The sequence below is a fragment of the Gopherus flavomarginatus genome, chromosome 17 (genome assembly GCF_025201925.1).
Source record: "Gopherus flavomarginatus isolate rGopFla2 chromosome 17, rGopFla2.mat.asm, whole genome shotgun sequence".
NCBI classification, from domain to species: Eukaryota; Metazoa; Chordata; order Testudines; family Testudinidae; genus Gopherus; species Gopherus flavomarginatus.
Window position 1 is genome coordinate 8,363,592 of NC_066633.1, and position 24,278 is coordinate 8,387,869.

At 46.2% G+C, this 24,278-nt stretch overlaps 1 protein-coding gene across 4 annotated transcripts in view; it reads left to right on the forward strand.

Moving 5' to 3' along the window:
• Positions 1 to 24,278, forward strand: part of BRD3 (bromodomain containing 3) — a 53,960-nt gene that overhangs the window by 24,573 nt on the left and 5,109 nt on the right. The window contains exons 3-12 of one of the 4 annotated variants that reach the window (XM_050926987.1): positions 1,161 to 1,298; positions 2,726 to 2,873; positions 4,451 to 4,665; positions 6,250 to 6,621; positions 15,325 to 15,453; positions 16,370 to 16,561; positions 17,575 to 17,816; positions 19,578 to 19,870; positions 21,557 to 21,618; positions 21,915 to 22,000. In XM_050926987.1, the coding sequence (XP_050782944.1) occupies positions 1,161 to 1,298; positions 2,726 to 2,873; positions 4,451 to 4,665; positions 6,250 to 6,621; positions 15,325 to 15,453; positions 16,370 to 16,561; positions 17,575 to 17,816; positions 19,578 to 19,870; positions 21,557 to 21,585 (1,758 nt within the window). In that variant the 3' untranslated portion in view covers positions 21,586 to 21,618; positions 21,915 to 22,000. Of the gene's footprint in view, positions 1 to 1,160; positions 1,299 to 2,725; positions 2,874 to 4,450; positions 4,666 to 6,249; positions 6,622 to 15,324; positions 15,454 to 16,369; positions 16,562 to 17,574; positions 17,817 to 19,577; positions 19,871 to 21,556; positions 21,619 to 21,884; positions 22,044 to 24,278 lie in introns of those variants that run through there. The other 3 variants (XM_050926986.1, XM_050926984.1, XM_050926985.1) reach the window with 3 other exon arrangements.

Here is a 24,278-nt window from a genome sequence, read left to right on the forward strand (position 1 = left end):
CTCCAGACATAGCTGGTCTCTCAGGTCATTCCCTGGTGTTGGGCACAGAGATAGTCAATGGTCATATAGGGCTTCACGGGGCTATAGGAACAAGGATCCTTGCACCCCTTCCCCCACTGGGAGGGGGCCCTGTGTCATCGCAGCATCTACAGCTGCCTGGTTAGGCACCAGTTGAAGCGGAAGCCCTTGGAAAGCTGTTTTTCAGGAAGTGGCACCAAACTGTTTGCTAACGTTCGTCAGCTGATGCTGTGACCCTTTCTTCTAATGCCCACGTTTGGAAACGTTCCCCATTTCAGAGGCAAAACCAGCTGGTAACACAGCGTCATGAAGTTCAGCTGATCCATTGTTAAGATCTTGTCTGTGCTACAGCTTTGGCTACAGAAATGGCCCCAGTTTCTAGCATCCACTGGATCACAGCTGTATTCAAAAAAGAATGAGATAATTCACGGAGGGAAGGTCCAACTAGCCAACATGATCAGGGAGGCATGTCCCTAAACCTCTGACTGCCAGAAGCTAGGGCAGGACGACAGGGGATGGATCACTTAATAATTGCCCTCTTCTGTTTATTCCTTCTGAAGCATCTAACACTGGCCACTGTCAGACAACAGGATACTGGGCCAGATGAGCCATTGATCTGACCCAGTGTGACCATTTTATGTTCTTATGCGTTTGCTCTAGCGACAAAGGATGACATTGTTCCATTCTGTGCTGCAGACCAAAATTACATCTATAACCAGGTTAGGGGGACAACTGGGTTGAAACCATGTTCCATGGAAAGCTGGTTGAAAAACCTGTTCCCCTCCCCTCCCCCAATATCAGGTACAACATGTTTGTGGCAAACTTGAATTTTTTTTTTTTTAATGTTGATGGTGTCCCTTTATGTGTGGATCTTTCAGCATGTCTGAGAAATTCCGAGGTTTACGAATAAAGCCCCTTTTTTAAAATAAAATTAAGAGTGGGCTGAAATCTCCCCAGTGAGGAGTAAGTGAAAGCAAAGGTTATTTTGGCAGTCTGAGCAGAGAATGGACGTGTGTCTGTATGTGGTGAAGGGGAGGTTGGGAACGGAGGAAGATGCTTTTTTAGCAGCTGACTAACAAATCCAATGAACAAACATGTCCAAAGCACTGTTGCGTGTAACATCTTTACTGTTTCTTGAACAGGATTATCACAAAATAATCAAAAACCCGATGGACATGGGGACAATTAAGAAGCGACTGGAACATAACTATTACTGGAGTGCCAGTGAATGCATGCAGGATTTCAACACAATGTTTACAAACTGTTACATTTACAACAAGGTAAAGAATGCAGACAAACTCCTAGCTGTGGCTCTGAATAGGGAAGCCTGCGGGTGGCTATTCCACTGCAACTTTTGACTAGGGATAACTTGTGCGCTAAAACTCTCCTGACAATGCCATTAATGGTAATCATATTACTTTTAAATGTACAAAGCTGTCTTTGTGTTGCATGTTTCTTTGCCCTCACTGGTTAAAATGGCAAACGTGTTCTTAACTGTAGGTAGAATTAATATCTTGGGGTCACACAGCAAGTCAGCCGAGACTTCAGCTCTTTAATTTCATGGAGGAATTCTTTCAGATTAGCTAATGTTTGCACAAAGATGTTTGTAGATGTTAAGTGGAATATAAGTGCTAAGTGTTATTCTCTTTGTCCAGTAGTAACTAATATCAGATACTCCTCTCAGCAGCAGAGGGCAGGTAAATAACTCCTATCATTCTATCCGCTGTCCATGCCTCATGCGTTCTTCCATAAATCTCTCGTGCACTTTGTTGGTTGCTTATATATGCTTTTTTTTTTTTTTTTTTGGCTTTAAAGTGCTTTTTATTCCTTGTATTCTTTTTCCTAAGAGAGTTCATCATTGACCCATGCTGGGGAGCGAGCTGAAATAAATACATTAATTAGCTGGTACTGGAGCGAGGAAGGTGTTTATTCTCTTCTCCTGAATATTTTGCCAGACAGAGATTGACAAATCATCTGTTGCAGCTCTCTGCTTCCGAACTGATATGTGGGACAGCAATGGTGTGGGCTTCTAAAGGAAGCAGTCTTCTGGTTCTTCATTGTATTTAGAGGCTGTAATTTGCCAGCTGGTCGAGGACGGGAGTCAGAGGGTACGTGCACACTGCAATGAAAGACCCACAGCGTGGCTGGCCTGGGGCAACTGACTCAGGTCTTGGGCTGCGGGGCTATACAATTGCAGTGCAGACATTCAGGCTTGGGCTGGAGCCTGAGCTCGGGGACCTTTCCCCCTTGCAGGGTCCTAGAGCCTGGGCTTCAGCCCAAGACCCAACATCTACACAGCAGTTTTTCAGCCCTGGAGCCCGAGCCCTGTGAGTTCAAGTCAGCTGACCTGGACCAACCAGGTTTTTTCATCCCCATGTAGACATTCTCTTAGAGCCCAGGCTCCAGCCCAAGTCCGAACCTCTACACTGCTATTTTAACCCCGCAGCCTGAGCCTGAGTCAGTTGATCCGGGCTCCGATACTTGGTACTGTGGGTTTTTTTTATCACCGTGTAGACGCACCAACTGAGGCTGGCGTGAACACCAGAGAGTTATTTAATTCTCAGAGCTATGGCGCGTTCATTCATTGGAAGACAGTGTACATTTCCGGCTAGGGGATAAATGAAACAATGCGATTGTAAAGGCTTTCAGCCCCTCTTTGCTTCTCACGGGTGCATTATGCTAGTGCTGCCTTGTTCTGTCCACCCAGCCCACAGATGACATCGTCCTCATGGCGCAAGCCCTGGAGAAGATTTTTCTGCAGAAAGTAGCCCAGATGCCCCAGGAGGAAGTTGAGTTATTACCACCGGTCCCTAAAGGCAAAGGTCGCAAGCCAGCAGTGAGCGCACAGAGTGCAGGTACTGACCTGAGCAGATGGTTATCAATGTTGCAAGCCCATTGCTGATTCCTGACCCCCTTCTTCCCTGCCTGACTAGACACACAATTCAGAGGGTAGAAAAGGAGTGTGGTCTAATGGTCAGAGCAGTTGAATGAGATTCAGGTTGTGTGGATCCTGCTTGTCTGTCTATCCAAGGTACTTATGGGGTGCCCATCACCGTAATATCTGCCTGCCTGCCAGTCTTTTACTGTATTTATCCTCATAGCAGGCCTGTGAGGGAGGACACTGCTGTTCTCTCCAGAGCACAGAGAGACTAAGGGCATTTAAGCTCCTAATTCCCATTGAAATCACAGGGGCGAAAACACGGGTTTGCTCTGATTTAATGAAACAGCAGCAAGTTGCTGTGTAGATGAAATCTGACTGTGGCTTTGGGCAAGTCAGTTTGCCTTTTGTGCCTCAGGTTCCACATATGTCAGCTAAGGCACTAAGTCTGTAAAGCGTCTTTTGAAGGTGCTGTAGAAGTGCAAAGAATTATTTCATTAATCAATAATAGAACAGTGCTGGAACTTTAAAAACAAAAAAACCAAACACTTTTGCACATTGTATTAAAATGCAGCTACTTCTGCAGGACAGATTACCGCCACCCTATAACAGGAATGGCAGCGTGGTGTAGCATATAATGCACTAGTCTGGGAATCCTGGGTTCTGTTCCCAGTTCCCCTTTTCATTTGCACCATAACGATCGGCAAGTTACCTGAACTTTCTCTGCGAAGAGGTTTGAGGTCTATGGAGTTAAAGTGCCGCATAAGTAGGCCTGGGTGAGACTTTTTTGGTGAAAAATGCAGATTTGGCGACATGGAAATGCTTTGCTTAGTTGTTTTGGTTGGAAAAAAACAAAACAAACAAATTCTGAAAAATGTAAACATTTCATTTTGACATTTTTGAAATGAACCGTTTCGATGTTCCGGTTCGGGGTGATGCTTTTTGTTCAAACCTTTCTTTTATTAAAAGAAAAAAAAATTACATGTTTAAAAATGGTTGAAATGGAAACAAACCGTTTCATTCGATCTGACATGAATTTTTTGTCAACTTTTCAATTCACCGATAAATTTTGAAAAAAATTTCTTTTCCGTTTGACCCAAAATGGACATTTTTAAAAAAAAAAGCCAGGATTGCAGTGACCTGAAAAATCATTTTTTTACTCAGCCCCATAGACTAGTGGTATTTATTATTAGCTGCACAGAGCAGTAGCAAAAGCAGATTGAACCCAGCGGAGGTTTTCCTGCTGTGAACAGTCGTCCTTTCTAGAGAATCCACACCCTTCCCTACCCTCCCATCGGTCTCCTTCTTTGCTGAGCACAGGCTAGTTCTGAGAGAGACTGGAAGGGAAAACAGAAACTGTCCCATAACAGCAGAGTGACAGTCAGGGCTTGGAGCAGTTTGCTCACATATGGGCATCCAGACACTGCAGAGAGAGCGGAAAGGTCCAGACGGTCATTGCTGTAGAGTCCAGAGGCAACAGCCTCTCTTGGTCGAGCTAGCTGAGTGGCTATTGAATGTGCTATGTCACATGTGTTTAATTGTATCGTTTTAAAGGAGCGCAGCAAGCAGCGGCCGTGTCATCTGTCTCCCCGCCAGCCCCTTTCCAGAACGTCCCTCCAGCTGTCTCTCAGACACCCGTTATCGCTGCCACGCCTGTGCCAACCATCACCGCAAACGTCCCGCCTGTAACTGCTCCTCCTCCTGCCGCTGCTCCTCCTCCTACCGCTCCGATTATGACAGTGGTTCCTCCCACGCCACCTGTAGTCAAGGTAAACAGAGCAACCAACCGTCTTTCTCTTGGCAGTATCGCATTTTTAGACAGGCAACCACTGGTCAGAAACATGAGTTACTTCCCTTTGCATTTGACTTTCCAACTCCACAGATATCACCACCAGTTAGCCAGCTACGAGGCTGCATGAACGTAATGGCCTCTGAGGCCCAGTGCCCTACCACACCTAAGAACTCCCTGCTCTCACCAGTTGTCCGTAGATTTTGGTAGGACTGCTCCTTTCAGGTTCAAGAGCAGGCCCAACGAACATACAGCTCCATTTTTGTTTCAAACGGGCATAGCGCAAATCAGGAAGGGCCTGATCCTGCATTCCTGACTCCAGGGCAGTCAGTGAGAGTTTTGTTACAGTAAAGACTGCAGGAGGGCACTCCAGCTGGAAGGTATTGAAAGCAGCTTTGTGCTTTGAGAACCCGAGAAATATCAGTAGGATCGGCAAGTTCTGTCTTTCTTACTGATTGTATTCTGCTACCAATTGTACGCCTGTATTTTACTATTTAATTGGCTAATTTAATTTCCCAGTAAATTAAATTACTGCTCCAAACAGCTGCTGGCTGAATACCATTTTTTTAAAGAAATTGGATGAAAGTGTTAATCTAGTGACACAAGATTTTTTTTTTCTGCTTGAAATTTAACTTTAAAACAGGGTTGTTAACAATGTTCTGTAGAGGATAGCGAGCCCTGGACTGGAACACAGGGCATATGCATTCTAGTACCGGTTTTGCCACTCGGTTGCTGTGGGGGACCTTGGCCAAATCACATCCTCTTTCTGTGCCTCAGTTTCCCCACCTATAGAATGGAGATAATGATATTGGTCTCCTTTGTGTAAAAGTACTTTGAGATCTAAAGATAAAAAGTGCTATGTAAGAGCTAGATACTACTAGTGATGTCATGGTAGCACCCAGAGGTTATAATCGAGATCTGGATCCTATTGTACTAGACTTTGTACAAACACAAATAAGTCCTAATACCGTAAATGGCATGACTATAATTTAAATCCTCTTCACATGTTCCAGCCAATGGGGGCATTAGCACTTCAGAACTACCTGTACCATCCATTTACAGATTCATGCCACAAGGTGAGAGAAGGTTGCGTCTGTTAATAATCATGGAGCTTTTTGTTTGGGATTTTCTATTTCCCACAGAATTAACCCTTGAATTTGCAAATTTGTAACCCAAATCTTCTGCCAGCTAAATCCACACTGCACAGACATCTCTTTCATTCCGAATGCACTCTGTGCACAAATAACTCCTTTCCTAGTCACCCATATATTTTAGGTACATTTCACCTGCATATTAAAGAGGCTAGTAAAAACTGAGTTTTGCAAGAAAACACTGTTGCTCCCCAAGGGCCTGGTTCTCTCCTCACATCAGTAATACTCAGGGACAGCTCCCGTTGTAGTCAATGGAGTTACAGCCATGTAAACCTGGTGTAAGTAAGAAGAGAATCAGGCTATGTGGCAGGAATCGGTTGTGCTGGCTGAGCAGGATCAGGTCCTGAAATGGCCCTTGCCAGCACAGTCTGCAGGCAGGACCTGTATTCCCAACCACCTGTTCTTTGTTTCAGAAAAAGGGAGTGAAGCGAAAAGCAGACACGACCACGCCCACCACCTCAGCCATCACTGCCAGCCGGAGCGAGTCGCCCATCCCGCTGTCAGACCCCAAGCAGGCGAAAGTCGTTGCTCGCCGAGAGAGCGGCGGCCGGCCAATCAAGCCACCAAAGAAAGACCTCGAAGATGGGGAGGTCCCCCAGCATGCGGGGAAAAAGGGCAAACTCTCCGAGCACCTCAAGTACTGTGACAGCATCCTGAAGGAGATGCTTTCTAAGAAACACGCAGCCTACGCATGGCCCTTTTACAAGCCTGTCGATGCAGAGGCCTTGGAATTACATGACTATCATGATATTATCAAACACCCCATGGATCTCAGTACTGTGAAAGTACGTCCACATTTACCACCTCTTTTGCAGGGTGTCTTAGCTCTCTGGTTGCGAATAGAAGAGGGGCTGCTGCTCTTGCAGTAGGTCAGTTCTTGATGGGTGGGGTGTAAAATTGACCAGATTTGTGGACCATTCAGATTTTTTTTTTTCTATTTTGTTTCCCTTTTTCCACGTCCTGGAATGTTTCCCTGTACTCCACACTGCACAGTGCCAACAGCTCCCTGAGCAGATAGTCTGGCTATCTAAACAAACGCCCCCTTGGCAGCGCTGTGCTCTGAACACAGGATGTGCGGTATTTCATAGGGTTCGATCCATAGAACCCCATGTACAGCAGTCACTGCCTTCCCATCAGTTGTTTGTGTGGCGTGGGCTCTGGATGGTCTCTGTGTGACACCAGGTGGGACCTGATTATCACCTGTTCACTCCGCGGTGGTAGATGTTACAAATGTAGCAGTGTTGCTAGCTAGCAGTGGTTCATGGCTGCCTTGTAGAGAAGCCTGTATTTCAACTTAGCTTACCTTGGTTTGAACGTCAATGTGCTTTTCTTTTGGGGCGTGGAGGTTTCCCTCCATCCGCAGGTCTCCATGTTGCCCCCCCACTGCCCCCGTTCTGCTGGTCAATCGGCCATAGGAATCTCTGTTGGTTGAAATGAGATTTTTCCACCCACAGGCAAGAGATGAAGATGCTCCTGCTAGCTTTTACTTTTTATGTTGAGGGCTTAAACCTGCTCCCCTTAAAGCCAATGAGTGGGATTTCCAGAAATACCTAAGTGACTTAAGAGACCCAGTGCTCCTCAGTCACCATCCTTTTTCTGAGTGCTCCTAAGTCACTTAGGTGCTTTGGAAAATCCCATCCACTACTTCTATGCACGATAATAATGGTCCAAAAGATCTTCCAAGTGATGCTGCAGTGTCTGGGATTACTACTGCAGTCTATTTTTTAAGGGAGAGAATTTTATCAGCATGAGCTACTGCATGAAGCCTGAGGTGAGGAGCCAACAATTCGTGAGTTCTAAGCCTTGAGCAAATCATTTCACCTATCTGTGCCTCATTTTCTCCATCTGTAAAATGGGGATAATAATATTTCCCTACCTCACAGGGGTGTTGCAAGGACTGATGTTTGTAAGACCCTACGTATGTGCTAAGTATCGTTATCGGGAATGTTTACCCCACCCAGGGCCGGCTCTCTGCTGGCTGAGATGCTGCAAGCAGCCACTTGTGGAGTGATGACTCAAAGACCATCCTTATTCTGAGCTTGTATTTGCCCTCACTCTGTAAACCCGAGCCATCCCAGCGCTCAGGATTTCGTTTTAGATTTGCCACTGAGCCAAGCCGAGCTAAAGGGGCCTCCAGCGACTTCCTGGGAGGAGAAAAGGAAAGACGCTTGGGTGAGTTGAGTTTGCACGAGCGCTGGTTGTACAGCAGAGAAGGGATTCTGTTGTAGGCAAGAGACGGGGGAAACGGTGGCAGAGCCCTGGTGCGCTGGCTGGGTCCAGGTTAAGAGCGTGGGACAATGGCTCCAATGGCTTTTGGTACATGTGTCATTACGTGGGAGGCAGACCAACGTGGAGTAGGCAGGCAGCAGGAAGGGCCGCATGGACTATGGTTTGTAGTAGGAGGAGACCAGAGCAGATCAATGCCGGCGATGTGGGAGACTGAAAGACTTTTCAGCCTATATCTTCTGCAGTGCTGATTGAGGGGAGGGCGCAAGTGTTTTCTTGACTCGTTTTCCTTTTCTCTCAGGGGTAGGGGATGGGTGAGAGAGAGGTGTTGTCCATGTCCCCACTGGAGGGCTGAGGTCCCCCTGGCATTTCGGCCCTAGGATGGAGCTGCCACCTTTGCTATCTTTGGGTGACCAGCAGTGGAGGCTCCTCTGGGATGCATGGGGTGGGCAGTGTCCTGTTTGGATTGCCATGCTCTATCCTCTGCCCTTCAGATTTGCTTTGTGGATTCCCATGGAGGCCCATTGGGCTCCAGGTGGCCCTGAGGCTCCGTCCGCATGGATGAGATCACAGAACCGTACCCACTGCCAGAAAATCTATGCTCAGCTTCATGTGTCCATTTTCCCCACTCACTTCCAGATGTCAGCAGCTGCAGTGCTGACCAGGAGCCCAATCCTGCTGCCATCAAAGCCAGCAGCAGAACTTTCATTGATTTCAGAGGGAGCAGGATCAGACCATTGATGGGACTTTCTCTTTCAAGCTTACTAGTGTTCTCCCGTAGATCATTTTGGAACAGTTCCTTCCTCCTGCCTTGAGCAGTCTGACTGTCTGCCTCAGTAGCACTCTCAGCCCCGGAAGTTTTAATCTAGCATAGATTGACTTTGATTCTTATTGTTTACACAATAAGGACGGTGATCAATTGCTCTCCATGTCCACTGAAGGTCGGACAGGAACTAATTGGCTTAGTTTGCAGCAAGGGAGATTTAGGTTAGATATTAGGAAAAGCCTTCTAACAATAAGGGTAGTTAAGTACAAGGACAGGTTACCAAGGGAGGTTGTGGAATCCCCATCATTGGAGGTTTTAAAGAACAGGTTAGACCAACATCTAGAGATGGTTTAGTTTACTTGGGCCTGCCTTAGTGCCAGGGGCTGCACTAGATGACCTCTTCAGGCCTCTCCCAGCTCTGCGTCTATGTGATTCTGTTGGATTGACATTCCTGCCTCTATCCTTGCCCTGCAATGGAACTGGAATACATACAGGAAGGAAAGACACCTGCAACGTTTATAGACCAAACAATCTGTTTGTCTCAGCCATGGAGAATTTACATTCTAAGGCCCCAATCCTGCAAGCACTTATGCAGAGGAGTAATCCCATTGGAGCTAATCATGGGTAAAGTTACAAGCTTAAGTGTTTGCAGGATGTGGGCTATCAGACAGACAGACAGGATACCCTGGAGGTCCTAAAGGACATACCTGGCTTAAAGCACGATCCTGTTAATTCTTTTGCACATGAGTAATTTTATTGACAAGAGGCATTCCATTAAGGCCACTGGGACTGTTGGAACTAGGCGTGCTGCACTTCCTGGCGTGAAGCGGTGTCCGTTATATACAGGGTTTACAGTTCGGTTCGATGGTTCTCAGGACCCCCACTATACAAATTGTTCCAGTACCCGTGCTGCTCACGTGAGTAAATTTGCTGCGGCCTAGAAGTGTTTGCAGGATATGGCTATTAGATTGTAGGGTTTTATTATTATTACTTTCACACGGCTCCCTTTTCCCTTCGTGAGAAATTTTGCTGACAGTGTTGAAGTGTTTGAGTTAATCATCTGGAATTAAGAAATTTAGACCAAGGCCCTAATTTTTAAGAGGACCCCTAACAAAGTCTGTAATTCTCCAGTTAAATATCTGTGGATGCAATTGGGTGGGGTCATGCCCTTGCAGTTATTTACTCCCCACTACTGCATGCACACGGTTCCAAATTCAGCCCTGAATATCTGTAAAGATCTCTGGTTTCTTTAATGAGGTTTGGAAGGATATTTGTTCCAAAGCTGACTGTCCCTGGCCCAGTCCCTGCCTTACCCCAGTACAGACTCCCATTTTGGTAATACGATTTTTTTGGAGCTATGAATAAAATCTTCTCTAGCTGTCTCGCATAGGTGCTGGGGGTGCTGCCGCACCCCATGGCTTGAAGTGGTTTCCATCATAGACAGGTTTTACAGTTTGACTCAGTGGCTCTCAGCACCCCCGCTATACAAATTGTTCCAGCACCTCTGTTGTCTTGTGTTAAGAACAGTCAGTAAATTACCGATGGCTGGATCCTTCTTGGCTATCTCACTGGAGTACTGCATTGACTTCAGTGGACTATTTTTGGGCCCAGTCCTTGAAGGTGCCAAGTGCATTCAGCTTTCTTGATGTCATTGGAAGCCAAAGGTGCAGAGGGCCTTTCCAGAGATGTGTAGCACCTTGCAAGATCATGTCCCAAGTGAGTAAGGCAAGTGGGATTTCTGCCTCGCCCTTCCCCCCAGCCCCCACGATATAGAGCTAAGGAATGAAATCCTGATCCTAATGAAGTCCATTGACTTCAGTGGGGCCAGGGTTTTGCCCAACAATCTGTGGAAGCAAGATGCTTTAGATGAGTTCTGTGTATTATTCATGTTTTTATGAAAAACAGAGCTATTTGAGAACACTGTGGTTTCTTTGGCCAGCACTAAATTCACACTCAGGGTCCTCTCCATTGGCTTTTGGTGCTTTTATGGACCTCAAATTTTTAACTGCAATATATAAAACGTGGACCTCTGACTGCACTGTCTATGCAACTGAGTGACATTCTCCTCCCATTTGCAGTCTGTACTTTATTAGTACCGTTGGGAAGGTTGGAGACAAATTAACAATGAACCCTGTAGAGTCTTTTATAGATAAAGACTCTGGAACTGCCTCTCGTGGGGTAGGATTTTTCTTAATAAATTCTCTTTGAAGTGCTGTCTGGGATTATTTTCTTCTGAACTGTATTGCTGTCACCCTTGGCTTGTTGGTACTTTTTCATAAATGACCATAGTGTGATTTAATTGAGACAGGCCCTGTACATTGTTACATTAACAGAATGTTACATCGCCTCTAGCACAAGTGCCACTGGGCTTTGTTTATGGGTCTGAAGGTCCCGAGTTCAGTTCTGTAGTGACGATCAGTGTGCTGGTATGTGGAGTGCAGCCACAGTCCCTGGAGCATTATGCAGAAATTAACCTCTTTAGCAACTAGAGTACATGGGCTTGTGTGTTCCTGTCACTCCTGCTCCCTGGATGTGTGAGGGTTAATTCTGCAGAGTTAATATTTCATGTCTCGGTCGGTATTTGTCTAAGGCCCTGCAGTGAATTGTATAGTAGGTATATCTCGGATGGTTTGGAGGGTACTTTCTGACTGTGCTTGTACCAGTAAGGTGGGCTGGGCTGGTTGCCAGGGCTGTCTCCAGAAAAGGAGAGATGATGAGGTAATACAACTGAGCTAATTCTGACAGGCCGGCGGACCAAGAAAGGATCTTTAGTGCAGAGTGGGAAAGTGTACCAAGGCGGTGCTGCAGGGTAAAGTCGATCAAGACAGAATGGGAAGAGCTGAGGGAACTGTAGGACTCTCCTGTCCGATTCCTTGCAGAAGTTTCTACTCTTAATGAGCGTGTGCCCATGTAAATTCCAGGAGCATCACAGAGCAAAACTGGTGCTGTACAGTGTGTAAGTCCTCCATGGTTAGCAGAGAGTGGAACTGTTCGGTGGAGTGGCGAGCAGGAATGATACACATTGAGGGGGTTCTGGAGTACACTAGATCAGTGAAAGAGGATGGATTCATTTAACAACTCTGTGGCTGCTGCAGGTTATTTGGTAATTACACTCAAATAGACTAAAAATAATTGCATGGAGCCTGGACTCAGGACTCATCCTTTGCAATTCCCATAGCTGTATCCAAGGACAAATATTACTCCGCCCTCTTCTCAGTGCTGAGGCATCATCCCTGTTTTCCAAATGGGAAGACTTAGGCACAGGAAGCTGAAACGTTATGCCCAAGATCACCCAGTGCGAGACCTGGGAACAGAACCCAGAGCGCCTGACTCCCAGCCCTGTGCACTGGCCATTAGGTCTCTCTTTGTCACTGCAGACAGAAATATGGATGTGTTTGCCCTTTATTTACCTCGGAGAATACAAGTAACCATACTCGGCAGTTGCCCTGTTAGAGGATTTGCTTCAAGAATAAACCATTGGCCTCCAGGAAGTTAAAGGTGCAAGTTCATGAATTTTCTTGAAGCAAACTGCTGTGGTTTCGGAGCAGCCCAGTTCAGGGTTTTAAAGCAGGGGGACTTTTTTTTTTTCTTCAGGGAGTTACAAAGCTTTCTTTAATTGCAGCTGTTCCGGGGGTAATTTCCTCTAGGTTTAAAAGAACTAACCTATGAGTTCATATAACTTGCAAGCGGGTTATGAAGAGTCCTGGACTGAATCCCAGCTGATGTAAATTGTCACAGCGCTATGGAAGGCGATGGAGAAACCCTGATTTATGCCTGCTGAGGGTCTACTCCCTTGTCCCTGAGCCACACAGTTGGGGCACCAGGGTCTCCTGTTATGAAATTACTAATTTAAAAGACTCCATAAGCCCTAAGGCTGGCTTTCTGAAGAGAGGCCGTGAAAGTTGGGTGCCTAAAGGTGTCTACACTGCAGTCGGAGGTGCGACAGCAGCCATGTCCAAGCTAGCGTTGATCTAGCAGGTTCATAGACCGATAGCAGGGTAGCTGCAGAAGCAGAGGCTTAAATATACCTGGGCAGCTAACCTGCACTGAAATCCTGCTGCCATGGCACACAAACTAGGTGAATTAAAGCTAGCTCAGGTGTAGCGACAGGTGCTGCATTCACACCTGATTGCAGCAGAGCCGGGCCTAAGCCTTTCCTGTCCCCTCTCTCACCAGACTCTCTCATTCTGACTTGCAATTGCAAACTTCCCTCATCTGCGAGCGCCTAAGCAGCTCGGCAAGTCAAGAACCCAAAGGCATTTCATGCAGCCATTTGACGTCCATATTCTCAGTCTTTCCTGAGTGAATTTTCTTTAAAACAAAAATTTGTAAAAAAAAATCCAGTGATCAAAAGGCCCTGGAGTTAGAAAACCTTTGGTTTTGGATGGAACCGAACCCTCACACACTGATGTGTGCAATAATCAGCCAGTGGACCTGCCAAACCAACACAAGATTCTCAAAAAGGCCTTTCCAGTAGGAAGGCATATTTTAAAGTAACAGAACTCTTTAGTTTTAATGTATTGTTTTGTTTTGGAATTGGCCCGGAATGTTTTTCATACAAGGCCAAACTGCTCTTGATCTGCAGGAGCACAAATCTGTCTCTTCCCTCGCCCACCCCAGTCCTGCAGCTCAGAGGCGTTCTCTGGCTTATTAAATCCCCCCAAATGGGATCTTGTTACACAGCCATGTCTGTCAAGCTTTCTCGTGGCAGTGTGAAGTGCTAGTGTAGTAAGGTCACTGCTCTGAATCCAGATTTCCTACCAAAATGAGTTCAGTAAGGATGAAATTCACATCTGTGTAGATTGCCAGCACAAGACCTATCTGCCACTGAAGTCCCACTTGAACCTGTTGGAGTTAATTACAAGGCTCATTCCATAGCCCTTACACATGTGTGTCTCCCAATGAAGTGAATGGGAATTCTGTATGCACTAGGACCAAATATTGGAGCCTTTGGCTTAAGTGGTACATATGCTTTCCACCTGCCCTCTGTACAGGGTGAATTTTACCATACCAAGCCTGCAGTCCCTCTGCATGCAAAACCCTCCTCGTTTTAAGGAGAGATACAGGTACAGAGAGCTGCAAAATGGAGGCTTTTAACCATTCAGCAATGCAGCATTTCTATATGGTAGATATAAATCAAGCCTACACAGTTAGATTTTACACATTCTGTAAAAGAAATTGCTGGGCACCCACAAATCTCGTAAGTCTATCGGAATGAAGTCTTGCAGGAAAATATCCCACTGCCCTACAGTTGAACTGGACTTAAGGCTGAGTTTGTCTCTCTAACTGAAGAGTAAAACATTGCTCCAAGACGGCTGCAGTGTTTCTCTAAACAAGCATTACAAACCCCGGGAGTTCAGAGTTGAGGTTAAACTGAAAAGGAATGGGTGGAAGCTGAGACTGGAAAAATTCTGACTGGAAATAAGGTGCAATTTTTTTTTACCTTGTAACAATTAGCTAATGCAGAGAGGGTAATTAGCGATTGGGACAGCTTCCCAAGGGCTGCGTTAGATTCTCCATCACTTGGAGTCATTAAGTCAGGATGGGATGGTTTCTAAAAGACAGACTATAGCTCAACTTCAGTTGGACTCCATTCAGGAATCACTGAGTGGAATTTTCCGGCTTGTGTTATGCAGGATGTCAGGTTAGATGACCCTAATGGTCTCTCCTGGCCTTAAAATCTATGAATCTTCGAGGGGAGAAAAAAATCCCAACATGTTACGGGATGGAAATGCACATTTAATGCACCCAAATGACTGTAACTTTGTCCTCTGATGACCCTAGCTTCCAGTGTTCCTTTCTCTGTTCTGTTCTTAGTGTCCCGTCCTGCAAACCCTTGCTCATCCCATTAATGTTTTGCAGCATTTACCCTTGACATTGTGCTATATATTATCTAGGATCAAGGGCACAGGGTAGAGTTTTAAGGAGCAGACCTGTGTGCCAGAGTCTCAGCTGGTTTATATCACCACCACTCTATTAGCTGCAACTGCGGGGTGGTGATATGCACCCACTGAGGATCTAGCCCCTTAAAGTTTGAAAACCTGGTGGAATGGGACAGGGACTGTGATTGAAGAGACACCGAGAAGGGTGACCCCTCAGTGCGCTCCCTCTTTGGCATCACACTGGAATTTTGTTACCTCTTTTGGCAGAGGCAAAGTTGCATCTTTTTTCCAGAACCCTCATTTCTAGTAGAAAATGAACTCTTGCGACCTTTCATAGACTGTCAGTTTAAACAGAACTTCTTGGAATATTAGAGTTAAAATCACTGTGATACAACAGTCAAAGGATTCGATTTATTTAAAATATTATCTGAAGCCTCGATGTCACTTAGCAGCTTGAATTAAGCAAGCTAGACCGAACTGCTGCTGTCGTAAGCTAACAGTTTTTTAACTACTCTGCTCTCTCTGTGATGCACCTTTCGTCTGTGCAGTCGCTATGAATGCATTTTGCTTATGGCTTTTTTCCCCTCCCTCCCCCTTTGGCTATTTGTTTGCAGAAAAAAATGGACAGCCGGGAATACCAGGACGCACAAGGTTTTGCAGCGGATATTCGGTTAATGTTCTCTAATTGTTACAAGTACAATCCCCCAGACCACGAAGTTGTAGCCATGGCCAGGAAGCTCCAGGTAAAGATGCTGGCAAATGCGTCTTGCAGAGAGTACATTTTAGTTCCCCCTTAGGAGGAGCCTTCAAGGTTCTGAGCACGCTCAGCGCCTCTTGGTGTCAATCCAGGAGGGTCCTTGACTGCCCTGGTATTTGGAAAGGGCCATAGATGCCCTGTGCGGTACCCTGTTCTTCACATGCTGTGACTCAAAGCTGAACACTCTGTTCAAAGTATGGCCTAATCATTGCTTCGCAAGGTGCTAGGACAGTGACCTTGCGTTTACATAATACACCCCTCTGAACGCCCCGTTGAAGAAGTGGGAGAAATTGTGCAGTCTGAAAACTATGCTAGCAACATACCAGCCTAAAGCCAACCTCCCAGGCTGTTGCAGCAGATGTTCTCACACTCGCAAACAAGAGGTACTGTTAGTGTCGATACTGGCAGGGTTTTTTCTGAACTGGACGGAGGAGCTAAATCCTAGAGCGAGAGTCTAACCAAGCAGCAGAGCAGCAAGTAAGTAGTTATGAAGAAAACAAATGCACAGGGAATTGCCAGACCCATGGTCCATCTAGCGCAGTGTCTGGTCTCTGCCAGTAGTCAGAGCCAGATACTTCAGAGGAAGGTGTAAGAACCTCACAGGAGGGATATATCTGATAATCTGCCCCTAAGCAAGTCTCAGACGATTTTACAAAGAGAGATTAAAGTGTGATCCAACTCCTGTTAAGGGTCTTTCCATTGACTTCCAAGGAGCTTGGATCCACCTCTTACGACTTTAGACCCTAAACTCTCTGGGGCAAGGAATGCTTCCTAGTTACTTGTCTGTCCCACACAATTGATCAGGGTTCCTAGCATGGCCTTAATAATGATCTTAAAAGATGCAGAATGAGGTCGTTGTGGCTGAGGCATCTTTGTCGCTCTGAATCCAACAACCTCTGCAGGACGTCTTCGAGATGAGATTTGCAAAGATGCCGGATGAGCCCGTGGAGCCCCCGCCCCCACCTCCTCCGACGGCGCCAGTTGTCAGTAAAAGCACGGAAAGCAGCCACAGCAGCGAGGAGAGCTCATCTGACTCCGACAGCTCCGACTCTGAAGAAGAGCGAGCGACCAGACTGGCCGAGCTCCAGGAGCAGGTGAGCGGCAGGCCAGCTCCGAGCAGCCTCTCCATAGTGAGCAGTGTGTCTGTGCATGTGGTGTGCACGTCTACAAAATGCAGAGTAGAGCAGCACTTGTGGGTATCAATTTGTTGTAAAAATCTCCTCTGGGCTGAGACCTGGCAATCAAGATATTCTCCCCCCCCCCCCCCCCCCAGCCTTTATGATGCAGGAAAAACCTAGTCTACGGGAAATGTTTTCAAAAGAAGGTTAATTTTTCTTTGTAACAACAATACTTGGCACTTCTATTGCATGGCTCCTCCAAGGATCCCAAAGCAATTGGCAAATATGAATGAAACCCCACAACACCCCTGGGATAATCTAGGAAAAGATTATCACACCCATTTTATAGGCAGGGAAACTCAGGCATACTCAAGTGTACCACCTGCTCCCTTTGTGATCTTGGGCAAGTTTCGCTGGGTCTCAGGTCCCTTTGTGTAATATGAGGTTAAGGATACTTCTTTTCTCTCTCCTATTGGCTGTCTTGGCTGTAAGCTCTGCAGGGCAGGGACTGTCTCTTATGTGTACGTGCAGCGCCAAACACAAGGGGGGCTTGGTTGCGGTTTCCAAGTGCCACCAGAACATACCTAAATAATCAAGTGACTTACCCAGCAGGTCATTGGCAGAGCCAAGAATAGAACCCAACTACCCTGATACCCCAGTCCTAACTACTAAATTGCCTACTTTTCCATGAGTTTCTCCACTCAAGAGGTGGCTACTTTTCATTTGCCTAAAGAATGGGAACTAAGTTTTCTCCTGAGGGTCAACTTCCGTGGACCCGTATTTAACTCTTTAAAGAAAGGTTACTAAAAATCAAACAGAGTCTCCCAGTTGAAATCAATAGACTCAGCCCAGTGATTAACTTTAAAAGCTGCTGGTGTGAATGGGAGAGGTGTGAGCACATCTGGGTGGGTGGGTGGATGGATGCTGTCTGTGCCTGGAAGAGTTGAGTGTGTTGATAATGGGGCTCGACTCTTCTGTTCTCCCCACAGCTGAAGGCCGTCCATGAGCAGCTCGCTGCTTTGTCGCAAGCGCCCGTGAACAAACCAAAGAAAAAAAAAGAGAAGAAGGAAAAAGAGAAGAAAAAGAAAGACAAGGAGAAAGAGAAAGAAAAAGAGAAGCACAAAGTGAAAGCCGAGGAGGAGAAGAAACCCAAGGTGGCCCAACCAGCAAAACAGACTCAGCAGAAGAAAGCACCAGCTAAAAAAGCAAACAGCACGACTCCAGCTAACAGGTGGGTGTTTGGCATCTTGTCCGGAGTCTTCCTATATGTTAGTCTTTCCCTTCCCTTGCCAGTTTTCTAGAATGAGCTTTCTGTTATCCATACTAGCCTATGGGGAACCACACAAGGTTTGGAGGGTCACATCGAATAAACATCTTGGGTGAGAATTTCGGAAGCACTTGGCATGGGCCTACCTCTGCATCTGTTGAAGTCAGTGGTGAAACTCCCGCTGACTTCAAGGAGAGCAGAGTCAGGCCAGCACTGAGCATTAATGAAGATGCCCCCCCCCCCCCCCAAAATGCAGACGCTGATTAGAATCTCGAGTCTTGAGCTGGAAATTGATCCATCCTATTTCTAATGCCCCAGTCATTGGAGTTAGCTAGGAAGGCATCTCCAGATCAGGCTTTTTCTCGTGCTTTCTTCCTCTAGTTAGCCAATGAGAACTTCCACTCCAGTGCCAGCGGGGGCCTGGACTAGCAGAAGTGCCTACAAATGCTGAAAAGGAGAAATGGAGTTAAAAAGTTAACCTTGTGCTGTATTTCAGAACTTTGAAAAAGCTCCAGTTCTGTTCCAGCTGGGCAGAGGGTCTGGGTTGGGTCGATTACTTTGGGCCAGGTCCCTGTTGAAGTCAGTGGGAGTTCTGTCATGGGTTCAGGATCTGGCCCGTTCTTTCCGAAATGGCTTCTCTCCCCCAATGCAGACACACTGTAAAACACAGAAAGGGCCCCAACCTGATCCCAGTGAAGTCCAAGCGAAAAACGAGTGAGTTTCTTGCAGTCCTCACCTAACGAAGCCCACTCCAAAGGGTTACATCCATCATCTAGTTCTGTGGTGCTGTGATGGGTTGTACCTCTCTGGCGCCCTATCGGAGTGAGGGGTGAGGTGTTTCTCTTGTCTTGGATGTCCTTCTCTGGACGGCGGTGTGACTGTAGTCTGGGTTCCAGACTTGGGGTACAACTTTCTGGCTGTGCCCAAGGGAGTCTGTCCTCTTCTGGGGCAGGAAGAAGAGAGGTGTTGAAGAAGTCCAAAAGAAAAAGGCCAGAATACCTCCACGGCCTACAAAAAGGGTTGCGTCCCTGCAGTCTCATGTAGGGTAAAGGGCAGTAGTCCTGAGGGGAAGATCTGGGCTCCATACCCCTTTTGTCCAAACAACCTGGGCTAAGTTCTGGGTCTCTGAGAAGGAAAGTAAGGACAAAGCTGGTCCCTCTGTCTCCTCAGGGAGCTCACTCAGTTGTTGCTCTTGACAAGTTCCCCAGCAGATGGCCCCCGGGGGACAGGAGGCTCTGTGCACTAGCTCTGTTTGTTCTTGAATGCCGCCCAGCCTGAACCAGGATCCTCCTTTTTAAGGACCTGCCCTTCTCCAGGATTGATAAGCAGCAGATTGGGGCCTACTGAGCCCAGACGAGCTCTGTAACCCCTTATTGACTGGGGTGGTGCTCTCACAGTCAGTAACAACTGCCGACATGCCAGACCAAATTGTGTCCTAAATTGACTCAGCGCTAGACATGGGATGTTAGGCCCCTATTCAGGACTAACATTCCTGTTCGACACAGCACATAAGTACATACTTCAGTCCCACTGACATCGCTGGGTCTTGAACAAAGGCTTAAGTGCTCTCCTGAATCAAGACAGCATCCCTCAACATTAGGGATCGGTGGTCATGCCAGTTTACAGTTTATAACTGTCCGCATTCGTGATAGAACATTTGGTACAAGGGGAGGAGAAATGAACGTGATACACCCGCGAGCATGTTTGTGCTTTCAAACCCTCCAGGCAGCCTAAAAAAGGAGGCAAGCAGGTGTCTGCACCCTACGATTCTGAGGAGGAGGAGGAGGGCTTGCCCATGACCTATGACGAGAAGAGGCAGCTCAGCTTGGACATCAACCGCCTGCCGGGGGAAAAGCTGGGCCGGGTGGTGCACATCATCCAATCCCGGGAACCTTCCCTCAGGGACTCCAACCCCGACGAGATAGAAATAGATTTTGAAACCTTGAAGCCCACCACTTTACGAGAACTGGAGAGATACGTCAAGTCTTGTTTACAGAAAAAACAAAGGAAACCGTTTTGTAAGTTACCTCATGGCTCACGAGTTCCCCATCAGCCCCCCGGCACGGGAGGCGAGGGGTTGCTCATTACGACCCTCTTCTTATCAAACTCTTTTTCCAAGTATTGATTACTTGTTGGCAATCTGATGGTGATTTTTTTAAAAGGCCTCTTTCCCCCAGTGGAAATGTCCAAGACCCTCCTCTTTAATCTGTTCCTGCCCTCCCCAAAATCCTATTCCATGGAAGGCTGAAGGTTCCAAGCTCCCCAGGACGGCGCTCCTTCCCTCCAGAATCTGTGAGGGGTTTATTGTTTGTATTCTGATAGCGTCTAGAAAGCACGACCGAAATCCAGGCCTCCTTGTGCTAGGTACTGTGCATACACCTAGAAGCAACACAGAGAACCCTGGTGGGGAAACAACACAGAGAGATGAAGTGACTTGTCCAAAGTCACACACAGAGTCTGTGGCAGAGCCAGGAATTGACCCCTGATATCCTGAGTTGTGTCTTAACTGTAAGACTGTCCTTCCTTGATGGATGGTCTCTGCTTTGTCCCCACCCCCTCACCTCTGGGAGCAAAGACGCAAATGTAGCAGATAACCATGATCCCTGCAGAGTAGCCCATTTTGCTGCCACATGACTTCCAGAGAGCTCTAAGCAAATTTATCTTTTTCTGACATCTCGATAGGTTTTTTTCTTGCTTTTTCATGTACAGTAGAACTTCAGAGTTACAAACACCAGAGTTATGAACTGACCAATCAACCCCACTCCTCATTTGGAACGGAAAGTCCGCAATCAGGCAGCAGCAGAGATGAAAAAGAAAATGCAAATACAGTACAGTGCTGTGTTAAACGTAAACTACTAAAAAATAAAGGGAAAGCAGCATTTTTCTTCTGCATACTAAGTTTCAAAGCTGTATTAAGTCACTGTTCAGTTGTAATATTTTGAAGGAACAACCATAAGGTTTTATTCAGAGTTACAAACAACCTCCATTCCTGAGGTGTCCATAACTCTGAGGTTCTACTGTATCAGCTTGATTTTGACTGAATCCCTTTACTGCTGGAGCAATTCAGAGACGCTCCAGAATAATTATGTATGCAGAGCATTTTATTTTTGCAACCAAAGCCTGTGTTAACATGGAAAACCACAGAGTGTCATTAGTGCAGGCGTGTGAAGTTTGCATACCCTGCACTGATGAACAGGGCTTTGTCTGTGACAATGTCAACACCATGGAATATAACTAAACTTTTCTGCCACATTCTGTTTATTGCAATGTTTAGTGTTCAGAGGGTATTCTGTGTAAGTGTTGGTGGGAGGGTTTTGGTTTATCATTACTTTAAAATAATACGGAGGAATTTAGGTATTTGGATCCAGGATCAAGCCAGTGGGCCATCTGTCCTGTTTCTGATAGTGGCCAACATCTGATGTGCAACAGTCGAAAGTATACAATTCTGTACTGTGGGGGGATATTTCTTCCTCACCTCAGATAGCATTAATTTATGATCTGAAGCATGAGGATTGTTGATACTTCTTAACATTTTAATCCTAGCTAATGCAAATACATTCTTGCCACATGCTATTTTTTGCCTGTATCAGTTGCAGTTCTCTTTTTTTAAGCAACAAAACAGCTGAATTCTTGCATGAAAAATCTAAATCTTGATGGCAAATGCCTGCTTCTGACAACCTTTAATGGGACACTTTGTTTTACAGGGCAGAAAACCCATGTAACAATTCTTTAATTACAATGTAACTATTGACCATATAAGTGGCTGGTAAGTAACCTGTAACTACAAGGTTATTAATGGATATTTCTATCTTCTAAAATAGTTTCCAAGAGATCTTAACACAAACAAACAAAAATCATGTCAAGGGGGATTGTTATCTGAGAGTCTAGGCAACTTTGTGTGTTGTCCTCTGTAGGGATGTGTAATTGCTGTGTGGTCACATGATCTTCGCAGTGTAACTACAGAGCAGTTGCCTAGTTGTGTGTGCCCTGTAAAATAGTGATGTCCACTTTTTTTTCCCCCCAACCATGCAGTCTCAGAAATTGTGCGTTCCTCCTCCACAGCTGCAAGTGGGAAAAAGCAAGCAGCAAAATCTAAAGAAGAGTTAGCTCAGGAAAAGAAGAAAGAGTTAGAAAAACGGTTACAGGATGTCAGCGGGCAGCTAAACAACAACAAGAAACCTGCAAAAAAAGGTAACTGGCCCCACTTCATTGGTCACATGTAGTTAGGTTTCATTGCTGTACAGTCCCTGGGCCAAATCAGTTACTATATAGAGACAGATATATGTGTAGAGAGCGAATCAGTTAATATGTGGAGCTAAGTTTCAGACTGATGCGTTCACTTAAAAAAAATATATGCACAATTCCCATTACCAGACAGATTATTAGTCTTTATTAACTTGGGCTTGTCTACCTGAGAAAGTTGCATCAGTTTAACTTAGGATATGATTTTAAAGTGATTTAGTTAAAGCAGAGCGAAAGGTTGTGTGGACAGTCTTACTTCAGTTTAAACCAAGCTTATTCTGGTTTAGCTTATGTCAGTTAGGAATCAGTAAAGGCTTACAAGTAGCTTCACTCACTGACTGCATTGGGGCAGGACTCCAATGGACGTTGAAGACGGGGATCGTTGCCCTGGCTGATTTGTCCTCATCATATGACACTGTCTGGAAACAGGGCCTCCTCCTCAATCTCCCGCATCATTCACTGCCGGCAAACGATCCCTCTCTTGGCAGCAATGACTGGCGACTGCTGCTTTAAGCTGCACCTTATTAGCCACATCAGTAGACCAAGAACTCTTAACTTGGGCATCCCTCAGGCTCCATCCTGGCCCAGATACTTTTTAATCTATACACTGTGGATATCCCAGTGATGGAAATTCATGTGTGTGGATGATGTTGCTCTACCTATTCAGCACACAAGCCTTCATACCATCAACTGCACCCTAATCCTAGATCCTACCACAATGGCTGATTAATTCCAATGCTGGAAACTTAGGCCTAGCTCAAAAAAAAACAGTGGTGACCGCTTTCCATCTGAACCATCAAATTACTAATACCAAACTCCGTGCGCAGTTCCATGGCGAGAGAGTCAGGCATGAGATTAACCCAAAGTATCTTGGTGTTAACGCTGGACCGGAGTTCGACCTTTCAACAACACCTGCGATAGGGTCGGGTCTTGTGTCGCGCTTATCAGGAAATCGGCTGGAATATCATGGGGCTCCAATCCACGGACCTTATGAACAGCAACAATTGCCTTGGTACATTCTGCGGCTGAATGCCGTGTGCCAGTGCGGTCTCACAGCAGCCACACTAAACGTTCAACTCAATAACGCCACACTCATAGTGTCAGGGATGCTCAAATCGACTCCAGACAACTGGCTCCAGGTCCTGTCACACATCCAGCCTCCACCCATTAGAAGAGCTGCCCAGACATCTTGCTTTCTCAACCCTGTCAATGCAAACATGAGGCTCCCACTACACAATGACCTGCAGAACCCACCAAAGACCAGATTCAAATCCTGCAGCCCTCTATGGAACCACATCAAGACCCTTATACTCAGCTTTGACGCTGAGACTCAATGGAGAGCCACATGGAGCCTTTTGACTGCTCAAAACAGCTCGTTGTTGACCCTTCTGAGGAACCACTGGGTTTTGATTTATATCAGAAAGAATGGTGCAGATTGAACTGCATCAGGACATCTCATGGGAGATGTAGGCAAACCCTCTTTAAATGGAAAATGTGACAAACACCTGGATGCGACTGTGGTCCCCAACCACAAACGATGGAGCACATATCTGAGTGTCCCCTTTGTTCTTTCGCACGGGGCCTGAAAGACATTCCCCAGCTCTCTGGTGCAGGAATTGTACTGGCTATCAAACCTAGATATAAATTTTGTAGCCATTGCTATCTATCCAAGCCATATGAAAGAAGTAATAGTTAAGGCTAAACTGAACGAAGAGTGTTTATGCAAGGGTTTGCGCTCATTTAACAAAATTGGTTTAAAAACTGATCTAAGGCCACATCTACATTATGAGCTAGGGCTGTTATTCCCCTGCTCGTGTACACATTCTCTCTCTTTCTCTCATCCAGCTAATGTGGGTATAAATAGTATAGCCATGGTAGCACAGATAATGGCAGTGGAAGCATGGCTTAGCAGTGCTGTGTACAAACCAGTGTTAAACCAGTGGGTACATACTCAGCACCACTAAACTGGACCTCTGCAGCCGTGAGCCATGCTACCCCAGCTATGCTACTAGTTATACCATAGCTCAATGAGAGCTACAGCGAGCGTGTCTACATGAGGAGAGGACTCACACCCCTTGCTCATAGTGTAGATGTAGCCTAAGTTAAACTGGTGCAACTTCCTCATGTAGACAAGGCTGTAGACTGAATAACAGGCTTGACAGCCTCCAAGCTTAGATCTTGCCC